The following is an 18816-nucleotide window of genomic DNA, read 5'->3' on the forward strand; positions in this document are numbered from 1 at the left end:
AGGCAGCTTCAGGGTAGCTTCTTTCTGTGATCAATTATCTTCTGGGTCGCTTCGTCGAGAAGTTCCTTCTTCTTTAAATCACGTAACCAGTCATCGCGTATTGCATCGAACCCGTAATAAGTGCCTGCTATGCCGCCGCATATCGCGCCAACAGTATCCGAATCATACCCCAAGTTAACAGCCTGGATTGCTGCCTCTGTGAAAGTATCGGAGGTGAAGAAAGCCCACAGAGCGGCCTCAAGTGAATCAACAACATAGCCCGTGCTGCGTATCGAGTCGGCTGTGGTCCGTTTCCAGTCTTGGATGGACCGATACCGGCCGATGCGCTCTGCGAGAACTGCTTCGATGGGTGTGTCGGAGATATTGCTCGGAATCTCGTTGATTGACTCGCTTAAGCTTGTAGCGAGTTCGGTCTTGGAAGCCCCGTTCAGCGCCTGTTGTACCAGGGACGCGTATATCATGCAAGCATGCACACATCGCGGATGGGGATGCGTAGGTAATGAGCTTTCTTTCGCAAGTTCGACGGCGTTTGACGCGCTCGACGCGATCAGTGCTGCTGGAAGGACTCTCATCAGGCTGCCGTTTCCACAGTATTCGTCCTTCGAAAATTCACGGGTAATCTTCGTTAGCATTGCGCTGTGGGCACCTTCCACAGGGGATTCCTCGCTCCTCGGCTGTAGATGGAGCATATCGGCCCAGGTTTGGAGCGCACTTCGTGTAGACACTCCAATGTCGAAACAGCTGCCGGTTGAGGACATGTAGCCATTCTGCCACCATGAGATGTACCTTTTGACCTGGTCTACCATGTTGGAGTGACCGCTACAGTCTAGAAGAGAATGAGTCAGGCATAGTGTCATCGCTGTGTCGTCTGTGAAGCAGCCGGCGGGAAGGCCGAAGTTTCCATTCGGAAGCATGCAGGTAACGCGTTCGAACGAGCCTCGGGGTTTGAATTCGACGGGAGCTCCCAGTGCGTCACACACAGCAAGGCCATATATGGCGCCCTTTATGCGGGAAGACAGAGAAATAGGCTCTGACATGTCGATTCGACTGTTTTGACAACGATAGCTCCGGCTGCGCAGATGACAGGGACACAGAGTAGATGCGGACTCGGTGCACGTAGGTTAGAGGCCGTCACTGCCGCAATTCTCGTCGACTGGAAGTGTAGAAAGGACGAGAGCTCCGACTTGTCATGAACACGACGAAGTTGAGGTGACTATGAGCTCGAATCAAGATCCTTTGCGTGAATGGAATTGCGTAATAGCCCCTGCCATGACACAATGCAGGAGCAGCTATGACTGAAGTTCACATGAACTCTTAAACCTGTTGAAGCTCCGCCTTTACACTCGCCGTACCCAGACGAACATGGTTATGACAAGCGGGCTTGCGGTACGAAAGACCTGCTCTTTTGTTGTCAAGCTCGCGACGAAAAGGATGGAATCAAGAAACTTGCGCATGGCCAGTGCCGTTTCAGCCTGGCCAATCAGGACACGAGACACGGCTTTACGGAGTTGCGATAACAGCTCTATCGCTTACCCCACATGTCCGCTCAGTTCGAGCCGCCTCAGCCCACCAAGGTGTTACGAAGGCGGGGGCGTATAGAATATTCACAAACCGTGAAGAACTGCTGATCGAATTTGGAATAAATGAGGCGCCTGTGCCGGCAGCTGTTACTGGTTGAGAGCTATCTAAGTATGTTTGTACTCATTCGCCTGAACGGCATGTCCTCCGAGCGTGTGTTGCAAATGAATGTCTGAAGCAGCCACACGCCCCGTCAGTTCATCAGCATCGTTTATGCGCTTTTAAGACATATGTTGCAAGTACACCACGAAAGAGTGAGCCATCATAGGCAGCATATTGGTTCGTTTATTTCTGGGCGGATTGTTAGCTGAAGATGGTGGTTGAATGCTCTGGTGATCATACGCAGGTGCATTGGCCAGAAGGACAAGAGCCTGATATTTGGATCAGCCATGATGGAGATGGAAAAGGCACGGGAAGCACTCACAAGAAGAGCCGCAGCTGCAGGAGCAAGGACCTGAATTCAAGTCAGCTTTGAGCCAGTGGACAGAGCTTGGGTGTCCATACCCATTTTGTTTGGTAAGCGAGGGCTTCTGGTACGTGATGTTGGTATACTGAGTTTAGATTTGTGCGTTAGAATCGTAAAAGACAGGTGAGGTTGCTCGTTGCTGTTTGCGACTAGAAGTAAAAGGAGAAGGAAACAGAGAGAAGAGTGAGCATGTTTTTATGTGCCTTCGGTCTTTTTCGCTGATGCCCGCATGCCACGGCACTAGGCTCGATCTGAACCTAAGGCTTTCCGAGAGGTGAAACGTGAGCTGAAGGCGAATATGACAGGACAGATGAGCGCGGGGGTCTCCCTCGTGACTGTCGAGCAACCTTCGCCGTCTCGATACAACACACGGGCTCCGCCGACCCTCAGAGAACATTAGACTTTACTGCTTGTACCTGATAGGTGCCCTCATGCATCGCGCCGGCTGCGCCAACGGATGCACACAACGAACCAGGAGCAGAATCGGCCTCAATCCATGGCAAGATTGTCGCTAGGCAGGCATGGCGATATACGCCATCGTATGTGAATACGCAAAACAGAGATCGACACCCAACAACGACGCGGAATAGCGGAAAAGCGATAACCGAAGTTTCTCCTTCTGAGGTCAGGCACGGCGAATGACTCACTTATAAGGGATGAGGCTGCCTGTGCTCAATCGAGAAGAGATCGGAGTCCGCCTGAAGATTCGAGTATCGACAATCATCAGCGCTCTGTGAGCAGCATACGAAGCTGAGTGCACCGAAAAACATGACAACAGCCGTCGAAGTCACTTGCCTTTGCGGGAGGAGTGCCGGAAAAGTGCAATTGAACTCCCAGCTTCCTGTTCACAGCAGACCTTGTTCGTGCAACAGCTGTCGGTATAGCACGGGTGTATTGTACTTTTCAGACTCTGCTCTTGCCTCGAGACCAGATGTGGTCGACAGACTCTGCAGATACGACTCTTCCTCCAGGCTGAGCAGATATTTCTGTCCGAACTGTGGAAGTGCTATGTTTGTTGAGGTCCACAGGGACCCTTCTTCTGATGCTTCAGGAGACTATGTTTGGGCCGTCATCTTGGGAGTCATTGACCGCATAGACGGCCAAGGACCCAGCATCGACTTCGGTCTGGAACGGATTGTGCGGCACGAATTTGTCGGCGACACCAAAGATGGAGGTCTGGCATGCTGCTTAGACCAATTTGATGGTCACCTGGTCCCATTCCTGCTGCAAGGTCCTGACGGAGTGAAAGTCAACGGACCGGCCGCAGAGCTTTTCAAAAGGCTGCGGCAGGATGGCCCTGATGACTCCAAGACCAGCCAAGAGAGGACCACCCAGGAATCAGAGAGTCGGGATGAACTGTCCGCGGGATGTCATTGTGGGGGAGTGAATTTCCGGGTCACTCGTCCAAACATGGCCTCGAAAGAGTGCTCGTCTCCTTGGCCTGACTTGCTTGTTCCGTATCATTTGTCAAGCTCGGAGAACCGTGAGGACGTCAAATGGTGGCTCCGTGAGAACGACACGAAATATCTCGCAGGGACGTGTGCATGTAGGTCTTGCAGACTGGGTTCTGGCTCTCCCATTCAAGCATGGGCCTTCATTCCGAAAGCAAATATATTGCAACCTGATGGCAAGCCGCTGGACTATGAGACAGGGACTCTCCGACGGATTGAAAGTTCTAGTGGACGTTACCGGGAATTCTGCAGCATCTGCGGTGCTACCGTGTTCTGGCACTGCCTCGAGAGGCCGGACCTGATCGATGTCAGTGTGGGACTTTTACGAGCGCCGGAAGGAGCCAGGGCATCAAGCTGGTTGGACTGGTGGACCGAGAGAGTGAGTTTCAAGGAGGAGGCGTTCGACAAGAAGCTCATAAATCTACTCGAGGAAGGATTGCGGAATATCAAACGCCAGGGTTAGCTGCGACGGGACTGCATCGTTCAACACGAGTACAATTGCCTGAAGCTGCGATAATACCGGGGATTGTTTCCTCTCGAGCAAAGCAACTCTGTCCGTGTCTCGCAGCTGATCAGAGCGAGACGGATGACTTTAAATTGTTGGGTCGACTTCGATTACTTGGCCTTGCTTGCAACATTGAATAGGATATGCCTGCAGTAGGTGCGCCGGGAAAGGGGGCCATGGGTTACGTAATGCGTCGCGCGTCCTGGACAGTTCAGTGTGAGCCTTCTCATTCCGCAGCTCATGTTAAACAGAAGCCTTTCCCCGAGCCTGTCATACGTAGTTGGCAACGCTTCGACAACTACACATGGCTTTTCCATGACCCTCACTGTGCCTGATTACTAGCGCATTCATGCTGGTAGATCGATCATACAGCATCTTCTGAATTTCTTTTGTATCTCAGATACTGCCGCCAGCTGCCATCAATGCGCATGTGGACACTTTAGCGAACATGGCCACCGGACACTCTGAAAGTCCGTACGACAACCCCTATGATGATGACCACGCTGTGCTCGAGGATGACTTCTTGAACGATGGTGAGAGACATACATGGCAGCCACCTCGGATCGGAGTCATACTTATTCTCTGCAGAAGTCGAACCCGATGAGCCCTCACACAGCACCTCAGATCGCGCTCCGTTAACAGGCAATATCCAGTCATCCTCGACCAGCGCACCTCTAAACCAGAATTATCTGACGTCGAGAATCCCTGGCGAAGACAGGCGCGCACCGCAGAATACGATTGACGAAAGTGTTTGGGATACCGTATCCAGAGATCTGTTCGCGGTATGGGAGAAGATGAAGCAAGTTCTCTACCCCAAGTATCTCCTTGGTGGCATGCTCCAAAGACAAGGGGCTGGCATGGGCGACGTTGAGAGTCAAGGAGGAGCCCTCGGGAGAGATTTGAGAGGGTTGCTAGGACGATGGCCCGACGCAGACGGGATCTTGCAGGGAGGAATGAGTGAGGGTCTGCGAGATTGGGACCTATGGTGAGTTCTGGTCGCCCAGAGAATCGGCTGATAACACGGCTCTTACACAGTCACAGGGGTCCGCTTATATTCTGCTTGCTGTTGAGCGTTTTCCTCTCCATGCGAGCCAGCAAGGGCCAGACGGATTTGGTCTTCTCCGGCGTCTTTTCTTTGATCTGGGTTGGCGAGGCTGTGGTGACACTTCAGATCAAGCTCCTGGGAGGAAACATGTGAGTCCCTCAAGAGCAAGTATGTCGCTTGGACACTACTGACTTTTTTGATAGCTCTTTTATGCAGTCGGTGTCTATCATTGGCTATACCTTGTTTCCCTTGACCATTGCCGCCCTCCTCAGCGCACTTGGGCTACCCACGATTGTGCGCATTCCAGTCTACCTTGTCCTGGTCGCGTGGTCACTTGCAGCCGGCGTTAGTATTCTCGGAGGATCAGGTGTAGTCAAGAACCGGGTTGCGCTGAGTGTTTACCCTCTCTTTGTCTTCTATATCGGGCTCGGGTGCCTTTGTTTTATTAGCTAGATTCGAGAGCGTGGTCTACACAGACGCCAGCGTTCTCGCCAGCAATGCGCATAAAACTCCAGGCCACTGACTTTCCCTGATAATGAAAATGCATGATATCCCACTCTGCTTTGGTCATAGAAATTGCCTAGGCATCTATTGTGTGGGGCGAAAAAGCACCTGGTGATGGTGATCGTGCCTCACCGCAGCCTGACACGCAACAATCATATCTCGACCAGCCCTACCACTCCCTCTAGACTGCGACCGCACTTGAATTCGCCTGGTGACGGCTCTTTGATTCTGACACCACATCGACCGTACAGTGCGCGTCTCGTCCACGCTCGATTCAGTCTATGTCGCAGAGGACTCGCAACAACGCCACATCGCGGACCGAATCCCTACCTCGAGGCGTCAATGTTGTTTGAAGGCGCTGTGCCTCCTCAACCATTGTCTCTCACAACGACGCAGTGTTCGTCCTGAATCCAAGTACACAGCAGATACCGTCGAGGCTATCACTGGTTGGGGTTGCCGAGGCCGGGCCTCATCCGATGTGAATACCTGAGTCCAGAGTTTAACCAATAATCTTGTTGATTATCCAGCCCTGCTCAATCTCCAGCGTTGCAGGGAATATCTTCACGTCAAGTCGCCAGTGGCTGATATTAGCGGAAGACGAGTCGGAGACTTCGAATCAACGGAAGTGCTACATACGACCCGTCGCTCACGATGGCATCAGACGACCGATCGGAAACACCACCCCCAGCCGATGCGCATGCGGATACAGTCATACAAGACCTTCCTCCTCAAGACGGCAGCTCAGACGGCGAGCGGGATGAACGCACCACTCGAGAGAAACTGAAAAAAACATCCATCGCCGGACTAGCACAGTACTCCAAGGTGGGCAAGGCCACTGGAGACCATCCTCTGGGCGAAGTCGCTAATGCCGACACCGCTTCCGATGCTCAACCCGAGAACGGACAGGCAAGAGGCCGACCCTCTAAGAAACGATCCTTTGATGACTTACAGAATGAAGAGCCGGGAGTCGGTGTGGAGAACGGAGGACCTCCCTTGCCTAAGAAGGGCGCCCAGCACAAGAGAATGCGATCCCGAGAGATATCAGGACATGAGGGAGAGGCTCAAGGTCTGGATATGAACGAAGATATGGCAAGTCCAGTGCAGGAAGAGCCTGGCGCAGATGCACAGCAATCTCCGGGCGGGCCTGGAGTATTGGTTTCGGCGCCCTCAAAGGCAGAGATGGATGCCGCTGCTTCTGCCCCTACTTCAAATGTGGAGGATACAACAGCAGCTGACACAATGCCGAATGCCACTGTCATATCAGATCCGCACGCCGCTGCAACGGCCACTGGAGCCGCTCCATCTAAGGAGGAACCCAAAACACAGATCCCAGCCTCGTCCGGCTTCGCCAACGCATCATCAGCTTCTCCGTTCGCAACCTTCAAGCCTCCCAAGTCGCCAGAAAAGAGTGCCGAGTCTCCAACACCACCGTCTAATGGTACAACCTCGATGTCCGCTTTCGCTTCTTCCGGCCTGTCAGCTTTCGCTTCATCCGAGAAGTCTCCCTTTGGCACTGTGGGCTCCACTGCTAAGAATAGTGGCGGCTTCGGTAGTGCGACGACATCTACGGGCTTCGGATCATCCTCTGGTGGATTTGCGGCTGCGTCACCCTTCGGAAGTAAACCAGCCTCAGGATTTGGTGCAGGCGGTGGTTTTGGCTCGGCAGGTGGCTTTGGAGGCGGAAGTGGCTTTGGGGCTGCGTCGAAGCCGTTTGCTGGTGGTCTTTCCTCCTTCAGTAGCCCGTCGGGAGGAGGCGGGACGTTCGGCAAAGCCAAACCGTCTGGATCAAAGAACCATGAAGGTGAAGATGACAAGGGGAGCGATGAAGGTGGCGATGAGGAGGAGGGTGCATCACAAGCTGAAGGAGACCCCTCACAGGATCCCCGGTTCCATCAGCAAGAGCGTACGTTACATCGTATCCCCTGTCTTACAGGCGCGTCGAGCTAACCTATTGTCACCAGTTAACACGGGCGAAGAAGAGGAAGAAACAATCTTTACCTGCACCGCCAAACTCTACCACTTTGAGAAGGAATGGAAGGAAAGCGGCGTCGGCGACTTCAAAATCAACATCCGCTACGAAGCCAGATCAACACCTGCTGAGTCGTCAACCGAAGAAGATACGACAAAGAACAACGAGACTAACGAGCCAGATCTCGAAGCAGGGCAATCCGAGTCTTCTAGCAGACTCGAACGCAAGGCTCGTCTAATCATGCGAGCGAGGGGAACACATCGGCTGGTGCTCAACACGCCAGTGTTCAAGGAGATGATCGTTGGCACGCCTGACGGCAAGGAACCAACAGGGAAGACCATGCACCTGACCGGATTGGAAGGGGGAAAACCTACTGGGTATCAGATGAAGGCAAGTTCCCCCGAGCCCCTACAAAGACTGCCACTTCGAGGCGCATTGTCGTGATCGTCGACTAACAATTGCTTGGGCAGGTTGGCAAAGAAGAAACCTTGAAGGAGATCTACCGTAAGATACGGGAGTTGCAACAAGAGCTGTGAAGGGACGCGCTTGGCACAGCTCCGCTAGATTGTACGGCTCCAGTACAGACCAACAGGCTACCCACACCCACTAGCTGGGCCATCATCGACGAGTCCTTCAAGCTACGAGCTCGGAAAGGAAGAGCATTGGAATGACCCGGATAATCTGCATACCAATTGGGCACGACATGGACGGCAGCTTGTCAACCAAAGCTTGGGCATTAAAGCATAGAGTATGCTGGTTGGAATGACGCGAGGTCTTATGTTAGGATATCCACATCCCAAATACATGAAGTCAACTGCTGTGTTGAAATCTCTCCCAAGTAAAGTAACGTACTTAATCGTTCCACAAACCGCCCAGCCGAGCCCTACCCGAAGATGACAGTGTATTCAAGCAATCATGAAAGGAGGTAGCCAACACATATACAAGACCGAACCATTCGTTGCCTTTTCCGTGCCATATATCAGCCCAATCACGTTTAACGATACCTTTGCCCTCATACTCATACTCATACGCATACTCATGTTTCATAAAGCCCAGCCGGAATCAAAGCAGGACCATTCCCACTCCTGCCATTATTGCACAAACGGTCCATAGCCAGAACACCAACCTGGATGGATCACCCCCTACCGTGCGCGCCGCACCACTCCCCGTCAAATGGAACGGCCCGCCGCGACATGGCAGCGTGGTCGCCACGACGATGGTACTCCCCTGCGTCGTGTACGTGTATGTGAGGATTTCTCCACCACCGCTAGGGCAGTTGGTGGACGTGATGACTCCGCTGCCGCCATCACCGCACGCACAGGTTGGGGCGACGGCCCATTGCGCGGGCGTGGTGAGGACCGCGCAGAGACTCGCCGGCGTGGACGTCACTTGATTGTTCACGGTGAGGCGAGCGTACTCGGTGGCGAAGTAGGACGTGCCTTCGGTGAGCGTCACGTAGGTGTTGCCGTTGAGATAACCGAGTGTGGTGCAAGGTTTTGCCTCGCATGTCAAGGCCACGGGCGCGGGAGCGGGAGCCGGGCCACCACCGCACGCGGGGAGAGTCGCGCAGTCGTAGTTGGCAAAGTAGACTTGGGCGTAGGCGGTGCATTGAGAGGCGGCAACGGTGGTGGTGTAGCTTTGGCCGTTGTTGTTCGTGACATAGGCGACGGCGTACTCGCCGGGGCTGTAGGCCGTGGTGGTTGCTTGCGCGGCCCAGTGGACCTGCGTCGAGCACAGTTTCGGCTGGCATGTGGTTGGGGCGGCGTTGCAGGTGGTGCACACGCCGCAGGTCGAGCACTTGTAGACTGTCGTGTAGGAGGTTGTCACCGGGCAGGGGACGTACGAGGTCAGCGTGACGATCTGGGTCGAGATGTACGAAACCACGTAGGTGGGCGTCGAGGTCCAGACCGTGGCTTGGACGACTTGGGTGTATTGTCCATCGTCGTAGTCACCTCTTTCCTGGAGGCTGGACAGAAGCCCCGTGAACAGTGGTAGAGCGCGCATCACCCGTCCCGCTCATGAGCACTTGCTCCGCGAGCTATCCCTCTGGATGTGTGCTCCTGGCGGTGTCGACAATCGCCGCTTAGGATGGGGATCGACAGTGTCTCTCGTGCTCGAGTTACGAGAGATACTAGGTTTATCGATCGACAGTGTGTTACACGGAGTTTGTTTGCTCGCTCTTGCTGGGACGTATCTGGCTTCATGGGAACAGAAGCAGCTCGATATACAGTACTTACACTACCATCGGGCCTGTCTCTCCGACTTCGCCTGGGGCAACAATCGCGTTCGATTGCAAGGATGGTGCCCATGGCTTCGGCCCGCCACAAAACCTACCTTCACAAGGCGCAGCTGGAGAGATGCCACTTTCAGACGTCTCTGCGCCTCAATAGAGACTAGCTCTCCATCGACCTCCGGTTCTGATGGAGGGGCATGGCGGCGTCGCCAATCGCGTCTCGCAAAGCACGATGTGGCCCGGCTGGGAAGCGTGTTTGGTTTCGGTAAGCGGCGTTGCTGGGGGAACAGCCTTCGACATGCCACAATGCGTGAATGCGACTTCTCCAGCACCGTTGAATCAGATTCTGCATCTTCATGCGATTGTGAATGGCTGGTACCTAATTATGGCTCGACAGGTTGGATGAATGTTCACTTGGTTGTGCTAGTGGTTGACCATTGAGTGACGTCTCCGCACCGAACAAACCTCATTCATTATGAGCGGATTTTCATCTCGCCGAACCGACGTCGAGCAGTGCGAAGAACACGAGGCCCGCTGCCGATACTGAGGCTCTGCTTAAGCCTACCTAAGACAAGTTGCTCTTCTCGGGGCAATTGCAATCTTTTGACGTCAACCTTGAGCCTTCCGTGTCTTGCGGCCCGACACACGCTGCACGTCCAAGTCAACCTCAACGCTGAGAGACCCGACGGTATAAGTTATTCCCGCACAGTCATCTCCGCGAGGCATGTGACCCAGAGCACTTCTGTTTTGCGCTGCCGTTCTCAGCCAGGTTCACATCGCAGACTTGTAGACCATGGTGTCACAGCAAGGAAAGGGCTCAACTCTGTTCAACTGTTCAGCCAACGGTATCAGTTCCTCATTTATATTGCGATTCAGTGGCCATCATTATGGCATACATAGACGCGTCAGAGAACTCTACCCGCTTTGAGAACGAATTGGCCCTGCTCGAAGCGATGTACCCCGACCTCATTTCCTTCGACTCGAAAAGCCGCGAGCTCAAATATACCTCTCCGAATTCATCCAGCGCAGTCTTGGTTTTACGACTTCAGGATCAGTATCCTACAGGCCCGGACAAACCCCAAATCATTTCTGCGTCTGAGGCATCCAGGAATGACGTCCGCGACAAAGTACAGCAAGCGTTTGAGACCGTCGCGTTCGACGAGCAGGGTTCGGAAATCCTGGACATCTTGATAAACCGATTCGAAGAAGTCACGGCTGAGACTGCGCAGGTGCCCGTGGCTGAAACCTCGGATGGACAACACAATGCGATAAAAGACAACGGCGTCGATGCTGACACCGATTTCACGCCGCCATCCAAGACTGTAATCATCTGGCTCCATCATCTTTTGGCCATTTCTAAGCGCAAACTCGCCGTAAATCCAAGTCTGAATGCAAGGGTGCTTAGTCCAAAGGGATACTCGTCCCTGGACATTTCGGGCATCACGAAGCCTGGCTACCCAGGCATTATGATCTTCTCGGGTCGTAGTGACCTCGTTGATGCACATGTTGGAGAGCTTAAGGCGTTGAACTGGCAAGCCTTTCAGATACGATATGATTCCGCCGAAGAAAGCAAACAGCATGACCATGCACCGGACGAGTGGCAGTTTTCCTCCTGCAAAGGCAAGATTGTCGAAGTGGAGACAATGGCGGAACTCGTCCAGAGCATCGTCAAAGAACACCATAAATCCACATTCCTCCAGGCTGTCGGGTTGAAGTGATGAGAACCATACTCATTGAGTTCGCTGCCACACGGTCAGTGTGGGGGACGCATCGAGGTCTGCATCAAGGCTGCTTGTGGGGTTTCCTCTCCTGGTCGTCATGGAATCTCTGTCGCTTTGGAGCAGAATATCACAACTGCTAGCGTCCACATTTGTACATCGGCGTTTGAATCTCTCCCGTCTGCGGCTCACGGCTGATATGCTCGAGGCATTTGGAATGCCAGGACGTTGCCACATACCGATGCTCGCACCAGCTGAGGTCCTCGATAGCCCAGACCCTGGTTCATACACCATCAACTTACCGCGCACCGAAGAGCCACCACTCATGGCTGTAATCGACAGTCAAGGCCAACAAGCGATCAATAAGGCGTCAAATGGACCTGGTTCAGCAGACGAAGATCTCTAAATGACCTTGCCACATATGATAGCGCCTCAAGGGGTCCACATGGCTCGCTGTGGCTCTTAATCAAAGTACATGGTCGGGATGTTTGGTCAACCATCGCCTCCTTTGTCACAATCGCAGCCGTTGTGCTTGATCCCATTGCCCAAGAGCTTGTTCAGTACTACGGCTGCTCCAGGGCCAAACCAGCCGCTGCTCAACCAACAGCTTCTCTGAGCGCGAGCGTGCAAAGGACCAGTTCGTACACCGAGACAGCAGACGACGATATTTCTTATGGACTGAAAATGGCCGTCAAGGCTGGCCTATACAGTCAAGGCTTGACGGTCGATTTTCAGTGCTCCTCAGGTTATTGCACTTTCCCAGACGAGATCTACACGTTCGGCTATACGCACAGTTGCGAAGACATCGCCACCGAACTACGTTGCACTTCAACCCAGCGGCAGCAGAACATCTCCATCCTCGCCACGGATCCCCAGACGCAAATGCCCTTCGATAGCTGGGAGATCATCAACGTCACCGACTTCCAGATGGGACTGCCTTCCGGCCTCAAAGCGAGGGACTCGTACACCGACACCGAAGCTTACTATCAAGACCGATGGGTCATGGCGTATAATAACGACATCACTGCCGTGGAGCTGCTCATGCTCAATGTCGAATACGTCGTCGTCCCCCAAGCTGTAATGACAGCAAAACAGGCAACTGGACGAGCAGAGGCTATGGTGCCGCCAGATGCACACTCAGGACGGTAGACTGCACGAAACAGTCACTTTGGCAACCGATAGCTTTGGGGCGGTGCCTGAAACTGGGCTTGTCAGTTGCCCGGCGACCAGCACTATTATACCTGCCTTGTCTGACACCCGCGCAGATGGAAAATCTAACGCAAGCCGGCTACGACGTCCCACCCGGTGCTGAATGGTTACCCATCCACGATTCCCTGATCTGTGAAACTTATCGTGCTTTCACAGTCAATAAAACTACCATTGTGCCCCAAGAGGATATGTATACGTACGGCTACTCGCTGGACGGCTTTTTCTCCAGCTTCTTCACCGCGGGCTCGGTGAGTTGGCACATGGACGCTAACACCGGCGCCATGACTTACAATAGCTCGACGGTCTCTGAGGGCTTCTACAATTCCGGCAAGGCGACTTTTCAGTCTGTAGACGGCATCTTCGCCAACATGTCGAGAAGCATGACGACGTATATCCGGGGTCACGGTGACGACGGTTACTCCACACCAGCATCGGGCGACGTCGTCACGACCCTCACGTGTATCCGGGTGCGCTGGGGTCTGATTGCATATCCGGCGGCCTTGGCAGCCGTGACCATTGCTTTCTTCGTAGCGTTGGCGGTTCAGGACGGTATGCCCAGCGGGAGCGGCGCGGGTCTGGACCACGAGTTGAAAGGAAACCCGCTCGCCTTGCTGTTTTGTGGATTCGATGACAGGACGGCGAGGCGAGCAGAGTCGAGGCCCTATCGGGCAGTGTGGGCACAACGAAGCTTGTGAAGGAGGTTGAGAATATGCCCGTGAGCGTGAGATTGACAGACCGGGGCTAAAGGTTTGTCAATGAAGAGGACAGGGCGTGGCGTGACGCCGGAGTCATCGACAATAATTATTTCTCTTTCGAATGCATATTCAATTCGGTGCTCATATCAAGTTGCCAAGATGTGCCCTACGCCAGCTCATCGACAATAAATATCTCTCCCTTGAATACACAAAATGAATTTTGGCACTCATATCAAATACATAGCTGAGCTGTGTTGCGGGAATACCCAGACGGTCTGTCTTTGTGACCTTGACGCCTGGTCTTACTTGACGGTCGAGCCTCAAAACATCACCGGACTCGTTGCACGGCTGCGAGGCCGCTGCTTGAGCCGAAGGCGGACGATGATCGTTTTCGACCTCCCCCCTACGCCTTCGCCGTGCTCAAGAGCTGCTGTAGTACAGTACTTGCCATACAGGCACAGACACAGACACGTTAATGTGGAGGGTACAGTACTTTGCACTCGGTACAGGTGCTGACATGACATTTCCCCTTTCACACACCCCCTATATGGATAGATATGACACCCTACATGTACTGGGTATGGGCCACGATCACTTGGGACTAGAGTTACTGTAATAACGTCCAGGTCTAGATGGGGTTATGTATTATTATTTCCGGTCTTTGTCTTGCTCCCTCCCTGCGCCCTTTTATCGTCGTCCTCTCTACATACCGGTATCAGTTCGTCGGCCTCTCCCGCCCGCGCTCCCGCGCCGGGCTCCCTCGCCCTCGCCTGGAAATCACAGACTATCCTCCCTCCACCGGCTCCGGACCCTCTGCCAGCCTTCCTTCTCGTGAAGTCCTCCTCTCTTCTCAAGCCCCAGTCCCCTCTCCACCCACTCCTGGCTGCCCATCTCGGTCAAGCGGCTCAAGGCCCTCGCGAAGGCGAAGCGCTCCTCGTCCCCGCTAAACAGCGACGACTGCTTGAGCATGCTCATGTTCATGCCCAGATCGTCCATCAAGTTGCGCATCACGTCGTCCACGTCGTGGCCTTCATCCTGGCCCGAAGGACCCGAGGAATTGTGTTTCGCGTTGCGGATCTCCTGGGCCACGTTTTTCTCGTCCTTGCTCGCTGCCGCCTCGTCCTTCTTGACCTTGTCCGTCACTTTGTCCAAACTCTCGTCCAGCTCCGTCTTGCTGACGAACAACTGGCTCAGCGGCACGGCCGTGGTGAGCACCAGCTTGGCGTGGCTCTCGTACACGGCGTCGATGAAGGTGATGAACCGTCGGGCCCAGTCTCTCTCGCGATGCGTCATGCCCGGCACGTCCGTGACGATGAAGGCGTCAAAGCTGCGCATCATCTCGATGTAGTCCGCCGCGCCCGTGGCTCGGCCGATGAGGTCGTGGAACGAGAACCTCGCGGCGCGCCCCGAGACGAGCGGGATATGGACTTCGCGGCCCCACACCGTGATGGTGGTCGGATGAGGCGGGTCGTTCTCCGGGTCGCCGAGGAAGCTGAACCACTTGTCCGCGTGGGATTTGGCCGCGCGGTCGAGCGGGTGGTGGTACACGCCACTGGGCGGGCGCGGCAGCTTGCGATAATCCGTCTGCGAGTCCAGGTTGATGACGCGCAGTTGCTTCTTAAGCAGGTTGATGCACGGGATGAAGGACTGGCGTTGGATGCCGTTCTTGTACAGGTCGTCCGGGTGCCGGTTGGAGGTGGTCACCAGGACGACGCCGTGCGACATCAGCGCCTCGATCAGCCGGCGCAGGATCATGGCGTCCGCGACGTCGACCACCTGGAACTCGTCGAAGCAGAGGACCTGGGCCGTCTCGGCCAGGTCGGCCGCGATGAAGGGCACGGCGTCGAAGTCGTTGCCGTACTCCATCCGCATCTTGTGCAGCCGCTTGTGCACGTCTTGCATGAAATTGTGGAAGTGGATGCGCGTCTTGGACGTGATGTTCGCCGGCAACGTGTCGAAGAACAGATCCATGAGCATCGTCTTCCCGGACCCGACGTCGCCGTACATGTACAGTCCCTTGGGCAGGTTCGCGGGTATCTCGCCTATGGCCTTCTTCTTCTTGCCGCCCGAGAACAACGACCCAAAGAGGGATTTCTTGGGTGGTTGGAGGTCGTGGATGTCCGGGTGCGTGACCTTCGGGGGCGTGTAGTCCTGTAGCGACTCGTGGAGATCTTGGAGGTGCTCGACCAGCGCTTCATTCATGTCATGTCATGTTAGTCTAGTAGCTCTTTCTGGAGAGTCACAGTGTTGGAAGGGTTCTTCCGCGCTCACTTCTCTGATGCTCGTCCATGCGCAGTCTCCCTGCGTGGACTCGTTCATCGTACTCCTCCAACGGTCCGCGGGAGCGTACATCTTTCACCGTCGCCAGCTCCCTCTTCTGACGCCATTGCCGCTGTGGTTGGGCGCCCACAGACCTCACCGTCCAGTCCGAGCAGACCCTGCTTGCGACATGTAGTTGGCGCCTCAGCGAGAGTCGGGGCGAACTTCTTTGTCGCCGCAGTGTCTGCGTCAGTGTCAGTGTCGTCAAGCACTCTGCGCAGACCGGGTGCCGCAACGGGACCCGGACAGCGGTATCGGAGATCAGAGCTCGGAGGTAGGACTGAAAGGCATTGTGGACGGGCTGCACAGCGGCCTTCATCCTGACGGCCACGCAGACAACCAAACAAGAGTAGAGACACTACACACGTCACAATATTCCAAGGTCATAAATTCATGGCGAAGCCTAAGCAAAAACGTGGTGGAGGAGCAAGTGGCAGCTGGTACGCAATTTCTTAGGTAGCGACCAATTGTCGAGCTGCGTCACAGGCCGTTGACGGTGAGTGGAGGCGAGGCATGGCATGGCAACTCGGAATAAAGACGGCATTTCACATCCTTAGTCTATTCCCACCGTTCAAGTAGCCGATCATCTGGGGCCGACACATCACAGCCCAAACAGTCTCAGGGGCCAAAATGTCAGGCAAGATACCTGGCGGGAACGTACTTCAAGCTCAAAGCATTTGGAGATCTGACTATAACGAGCAGGTTCTGTGGCCGTGACCAAGTGCCTGCAGTCGCTGACATCGAGATGCCTAGAGACATGCTTGACCGAAATGCACCTTCTGCTTCCTGAACTCCTTCCCTTGTGTGAGCAAATCAGCTGGCACGCTTCGCACAGATCCGCCGTGACATGACCCTGAGCTATGTCAAACTCCGCGTAACACTCTCGTCGCCGATGTGATGGTGAGAAATTGTTGGAAACTGTAAACTTTTGCGGGAAATGTCGAAGTGCTGGATCTGAATCCCCCCGGATCAATTTAACGCCATTGGAGTTCCGACCGTGATTTCATAAAACCATTCATTTCGTCAGGTTGCCCTGTCCTTCGCCTTGTATACCATATGTAGAATGCATGCAGGACGGGTCAATGCAGGAGGAGCTGCTCGGTGGCCGGAGTTCAAAGGTCTGGCGGGAGCAACCCCGGTTTCAACCGGGAGCGTAATTGACGTAGAGCGTGAGTTTGGGATTCCGTTGAAGCGCCACATCAAGGTTGTCGTCGTTCTCCAGGTCGATGAGACTATTGGTCGGCTCGTCCTTGTACTGAATCACGATCTCTTCGTTGACCTTCAATCGCTCTATCAGCTTTTCCTTGAGTGCCACGAAAACAACATCTTGCGGCACTCGGAGGGCGATGATGTCTTCTTGAAAGAAAACTTTGACTTTCATGGCGCCGCCTGCATTGCCGGCCTTCATACTCGAAGAATTGGACGCCTGAGTCAAGTTGCTTGGTTGAGAATGCAGAAACGGCGGTCCTCCCATGACCATGCCTGTTCCAGAGGACATAGGTACGGGCCCTCTTTGCTGCGACGACCGTGCAGATGGGGGTGGCATGCCGCCATACGCCACTCCGGGTGGCTGTTGGTTGGAAGAGGTCCGAGACACAGGGGGCAGCGAGTGCTGTGACCCGCCTGACAGTCTGTAATCCTCTCCGAGGGCATTGGGATCTATCTCGAAATCTTGACCTGGCTTGGGCTTGAACAGATTCCGGACCAGCATACTCTTAGAAATATGAGGGGGCATGCCGACAATCTTCTTGATGTACTCGTCAAGGTTCTGCCGTCGACCGTTGGAAATCGCATCCGTGACATGTGCCACAGGTCCGGGCATAAAGGGCAGTGTACGAGGCTTGCCCTTGTTGCCGGCCTCTTCCGGAAACATCTCTAGGAGAGCAATCTGGAAGTCATAGAAGTCGGCGTAGTACCGTGAGAGTTCCCACCATCGGCCGTCTTCCATCTGACACTCGATAATGTACCAGTACATGTCGTTGTCAAAGCAATATCGAGGTACCGAGGCACTGACGGGCGCCAACGGGATGTTCGACTGCTGAGACAGCCTTGCTCCAGTCTGGTTTGGATTCATAAGCTTCCGTGTGTCAAGTTCAAGACGGGAACCGCCACTTACATATTCAGTCTGTGGAGGAAGAGGCTGTTGCGAAGGAGCATTCTGTAAGCTCATCCGAGCCATTTCGGCCGACATTTGGGCTTGGGGATTGTCGAATTTGCCCAAGCTGATACTGCTGTTCTTGTACTCGGCCGCGAATTTTTTCCATTCTTCCACTCGAGGCACACCTGCTTTCCGAACAGCCTCCAGCGGGTCTGGGACTGACTGCATAGTTGCAGTGTCCTTGATATCGATGAATGACACGGGGATCAAACCAGGCCCTCCTAGCCGTCCTATTGGCTTCGCAACGAACCATTCTGGGTTGGATTGTGCCACCACGATAATCGCCTCTCCAGCTTTGGCGTCCAGCTCATCAGCCCTCTCCGCATGGAAATCGTACTGTACCACGCCATACACCATGGCGCCTGTGCCTCGTCCGCTCATGCTAGGTCCTCTTTGATGAGGTCCTGCGCTAGGTCGTGTGGTTGCTGTCGATTCTGATCTGGTATGGCCAGAGGTGGTGGAGCCCTTTTCAGAAAAGCCAGAGTCATGGCCGTCCGCCTTGTCTGCCGGAGACGCAACAGAGCTCCCACTTTGTCGCTGTTGTTTGCCAACCACTTCGAAGAATGCGACGGGCACGAGGCCCCTAGCGGACGGGATGAGCGGGTTGCACGCCTCGTACCACTCTGTGTCGTCCTCACGACTTAGGACATGGAAGAAGTCGCCCTTGTGAAATGCTAGCTCTTGCGCATTGCCGTTTTGCGGCTCATAGTCGTACAAGGCCTTTATCACCTTCTTCGGCGGGAGTGCTTGGATTGTCTTGGGTGTGATGGACAGGTTGGGCGGGTGCCGTCCGTCTTTGTCGCTCTTCAACGACCGGCGAATAGCCTATGAGAACAGAATGATCAGTGCCCGATAGCCAGGGCGCGAGCTGCGCGCGTACAGTGAACACGATAGACATACCTTCATTGTCGCATTGGAGTGCCCCGCAATCGCACTGGGCAGGAAGGCAATCCTGCGGAAAGCGTG

The 18816-nt window shown here is 54.5% G+C and overlaps 10 protein-coding genes across 10 annotated transcripts; 6 read left to right on the forward strand and 4 right to left on the reverse strand.

Moving 5' to 3' along the window:
- Window positions 1-8: 8 nt before the first annotated feature.
- On the reverse strand, window positions 9-1037 carry G647_09710 (uncharacterized protein; the record flags this gene model as incomplete). Its single annotated transcript, XM_008725703.1, has 1 exon — window positions 9-1037. One exon carries the CDS (start codon window positions 1035-1037, stop codon window positions 9-11), a length of 1029 nt encoding a protein of 342 aa, XP_008723925.1.
- Window positions 1038-3052: 2015 nt separating this feature from the next.
- G647_09711 (uncharacterized protein) lies at window positions 3053-3958 on the forward strand (the record flags this gene model as incomplete). The annotated part of the gene is made up of 1 exon (XM_008725704.1): window positions 3053-3958. The coding sequence occupies one exon, from the start codon at window positions 3053-3055 to the stop codon at window positions 3956-3958; it is 906 nt and encodes a 301-aa protein (XP_008723926.1).
- A 490-nt stretch (window positions 3959-4448) lies between these two features.
- On the forward strand, window positions 4449-5498 carry G647_09712 (uncharacterized protein; the record flags this gene model as incomplete). Its single annotated transcript, XM_008725705.1, has 4 exons — window positions 4449-4533; window positions 4589-4985; window positions 5042-5194; window positions 5249-5498. The coding sequence occupies 4 exons, from the start codon at window positions 4449-4451 to the stop codon at window positions 5496-5498; spliced, it is 885 nt and encodes a 294-aa protein (XP_008723927.1).
- A 702-nt stretch (window positions 5499-6200) lies between these two features.
- G647_09713 (uncharacterized protein) lies at window positions 6201-7962 on the forward strand (the record flags this gene model as incomplete). Its single annotated transcript, XM_008725706.1, has 2 exons — window positions 6201-7452; window positions 7511-7962. The coding sequence occupies 2 exons, from the start codon at window positions 6201-6203 to the stop codon at window positions 7960-7962; spliced, it is 1704 nt and encodes a 567-aa protein (XP_008723928.1).
- Window positions 7963-8580: 618 nt separating this feature from the next.
- G647_09714 (uncharacterized protein) lies at window positions 8581-9522 on the reverse strand (the record flags this gene model as incomplete). Its single annotated transcript, XM_008725707.1, has 1 exon — window positions 8581-9522. The coding sequence occupies one exon, from the start codon at window positions 9520-9522 to the stop codon at window positions 8581-8583; it is 942 nt and encodes a 313-aa protein (XP_008723929.1).
- A 1116-nt stretch (window positions 9523-10638) lies between these two features.
- On the forward strand, window positions 10639-11469 carry G647_09715 (uncharacterized protein; the record flags this gene model as incomplete). Its single annotated transcript, XM_008725708.1, has 1 exon — window positions 10639-11469. The coding sequence occupies one exon, from the start codon at window positions 10639-10641 to the stop codon at window positions 11467-11469; it is 831 nt and encodes a 276-aa protein (XP_008723930.1).
- Window positions 11470-12153: 684 nt separating this feature from the next.
- Window positions 12154-12618, forward strand: G647_09716 (uncharacterized protein; the record flags this gene model as incomplete). Its single annotated transcript, XM_008725709.1, has 1 exon — window positions 12154-12618. One exon carries the CDS (start codon window positions 12154-12156, stop codon window positions 12616-12618), a length of 465 nt encoding a protein of 154 aa, XP_008723931.1.
- Window positions 12619-12734: 116 nt separating this feature from the next.
- G647_09717 (uncharacterized protein) lies at window positions 12735-13373 on the forward strand (the record flags this gene model as incomplete). Its single annotated transcript, XM_008725710.1, has 1 exon — window positions 12735-13373. The coding sequence occupies one exon, from the start codon at window positions 12735-12737 to the stop codon at window positions 13371-13373; it is 639 nt and encodes a 212-aa protein (XP_008723932.1).
- Window positions 13374-14150: 777 nt separating this feature from the next.
- On the reverse strand, window positions 14151-15575 carry G647_09718 (uncharacterized protein; the record flags this gene model as incomplete). The annotated part of the gene is made up of 1 exon (XM_008725711.1): window positions 14151-15575. One exon carries the CDS (start codon window positions 15573-15575, stop codon window positions 14151-14153), a length of 1425 nt encoding a protein of 474 aa, XP_008723933.1.
- A 1258-nt stretch (window positions 15576-16833) lies between these two features.
- On the reverse strand, window positions 16834-18756 carry G647_09719 (uncharacterized protein; the record flags this gene model as incomplete). Its single annotated transcript, XM_008725712.1, has 2 exons — window positions 16834-18675; window positions 18751-18756. The coding sequence occupies 2 exons, from the start codon at window positions 18754-18756 to the stop codon at window positions 16834-16836; spliced, it is 1848 nt and encodes a 615-aa protein (XP_008723934.1).
- Window positions 18757-18816: the final 60 nt, after the last annotated feature.

Source organism: Cladophialophora carrionii, assembly GCF_000365165.1.
Source record: "Cladophialophora carrionii CBS 160.54 unplaced genomic scaffold supercont1.10, whole genome shotgun sequence".
NCBI classification, from domain to species: domain Eukaryota; kingdom Fungi; phylum Ascomycota; class Eurotiomycetes; order Chaetothyriales; family Herpotrichiellaceae; genus Cladophialophora; species Cladophialophora carrionii.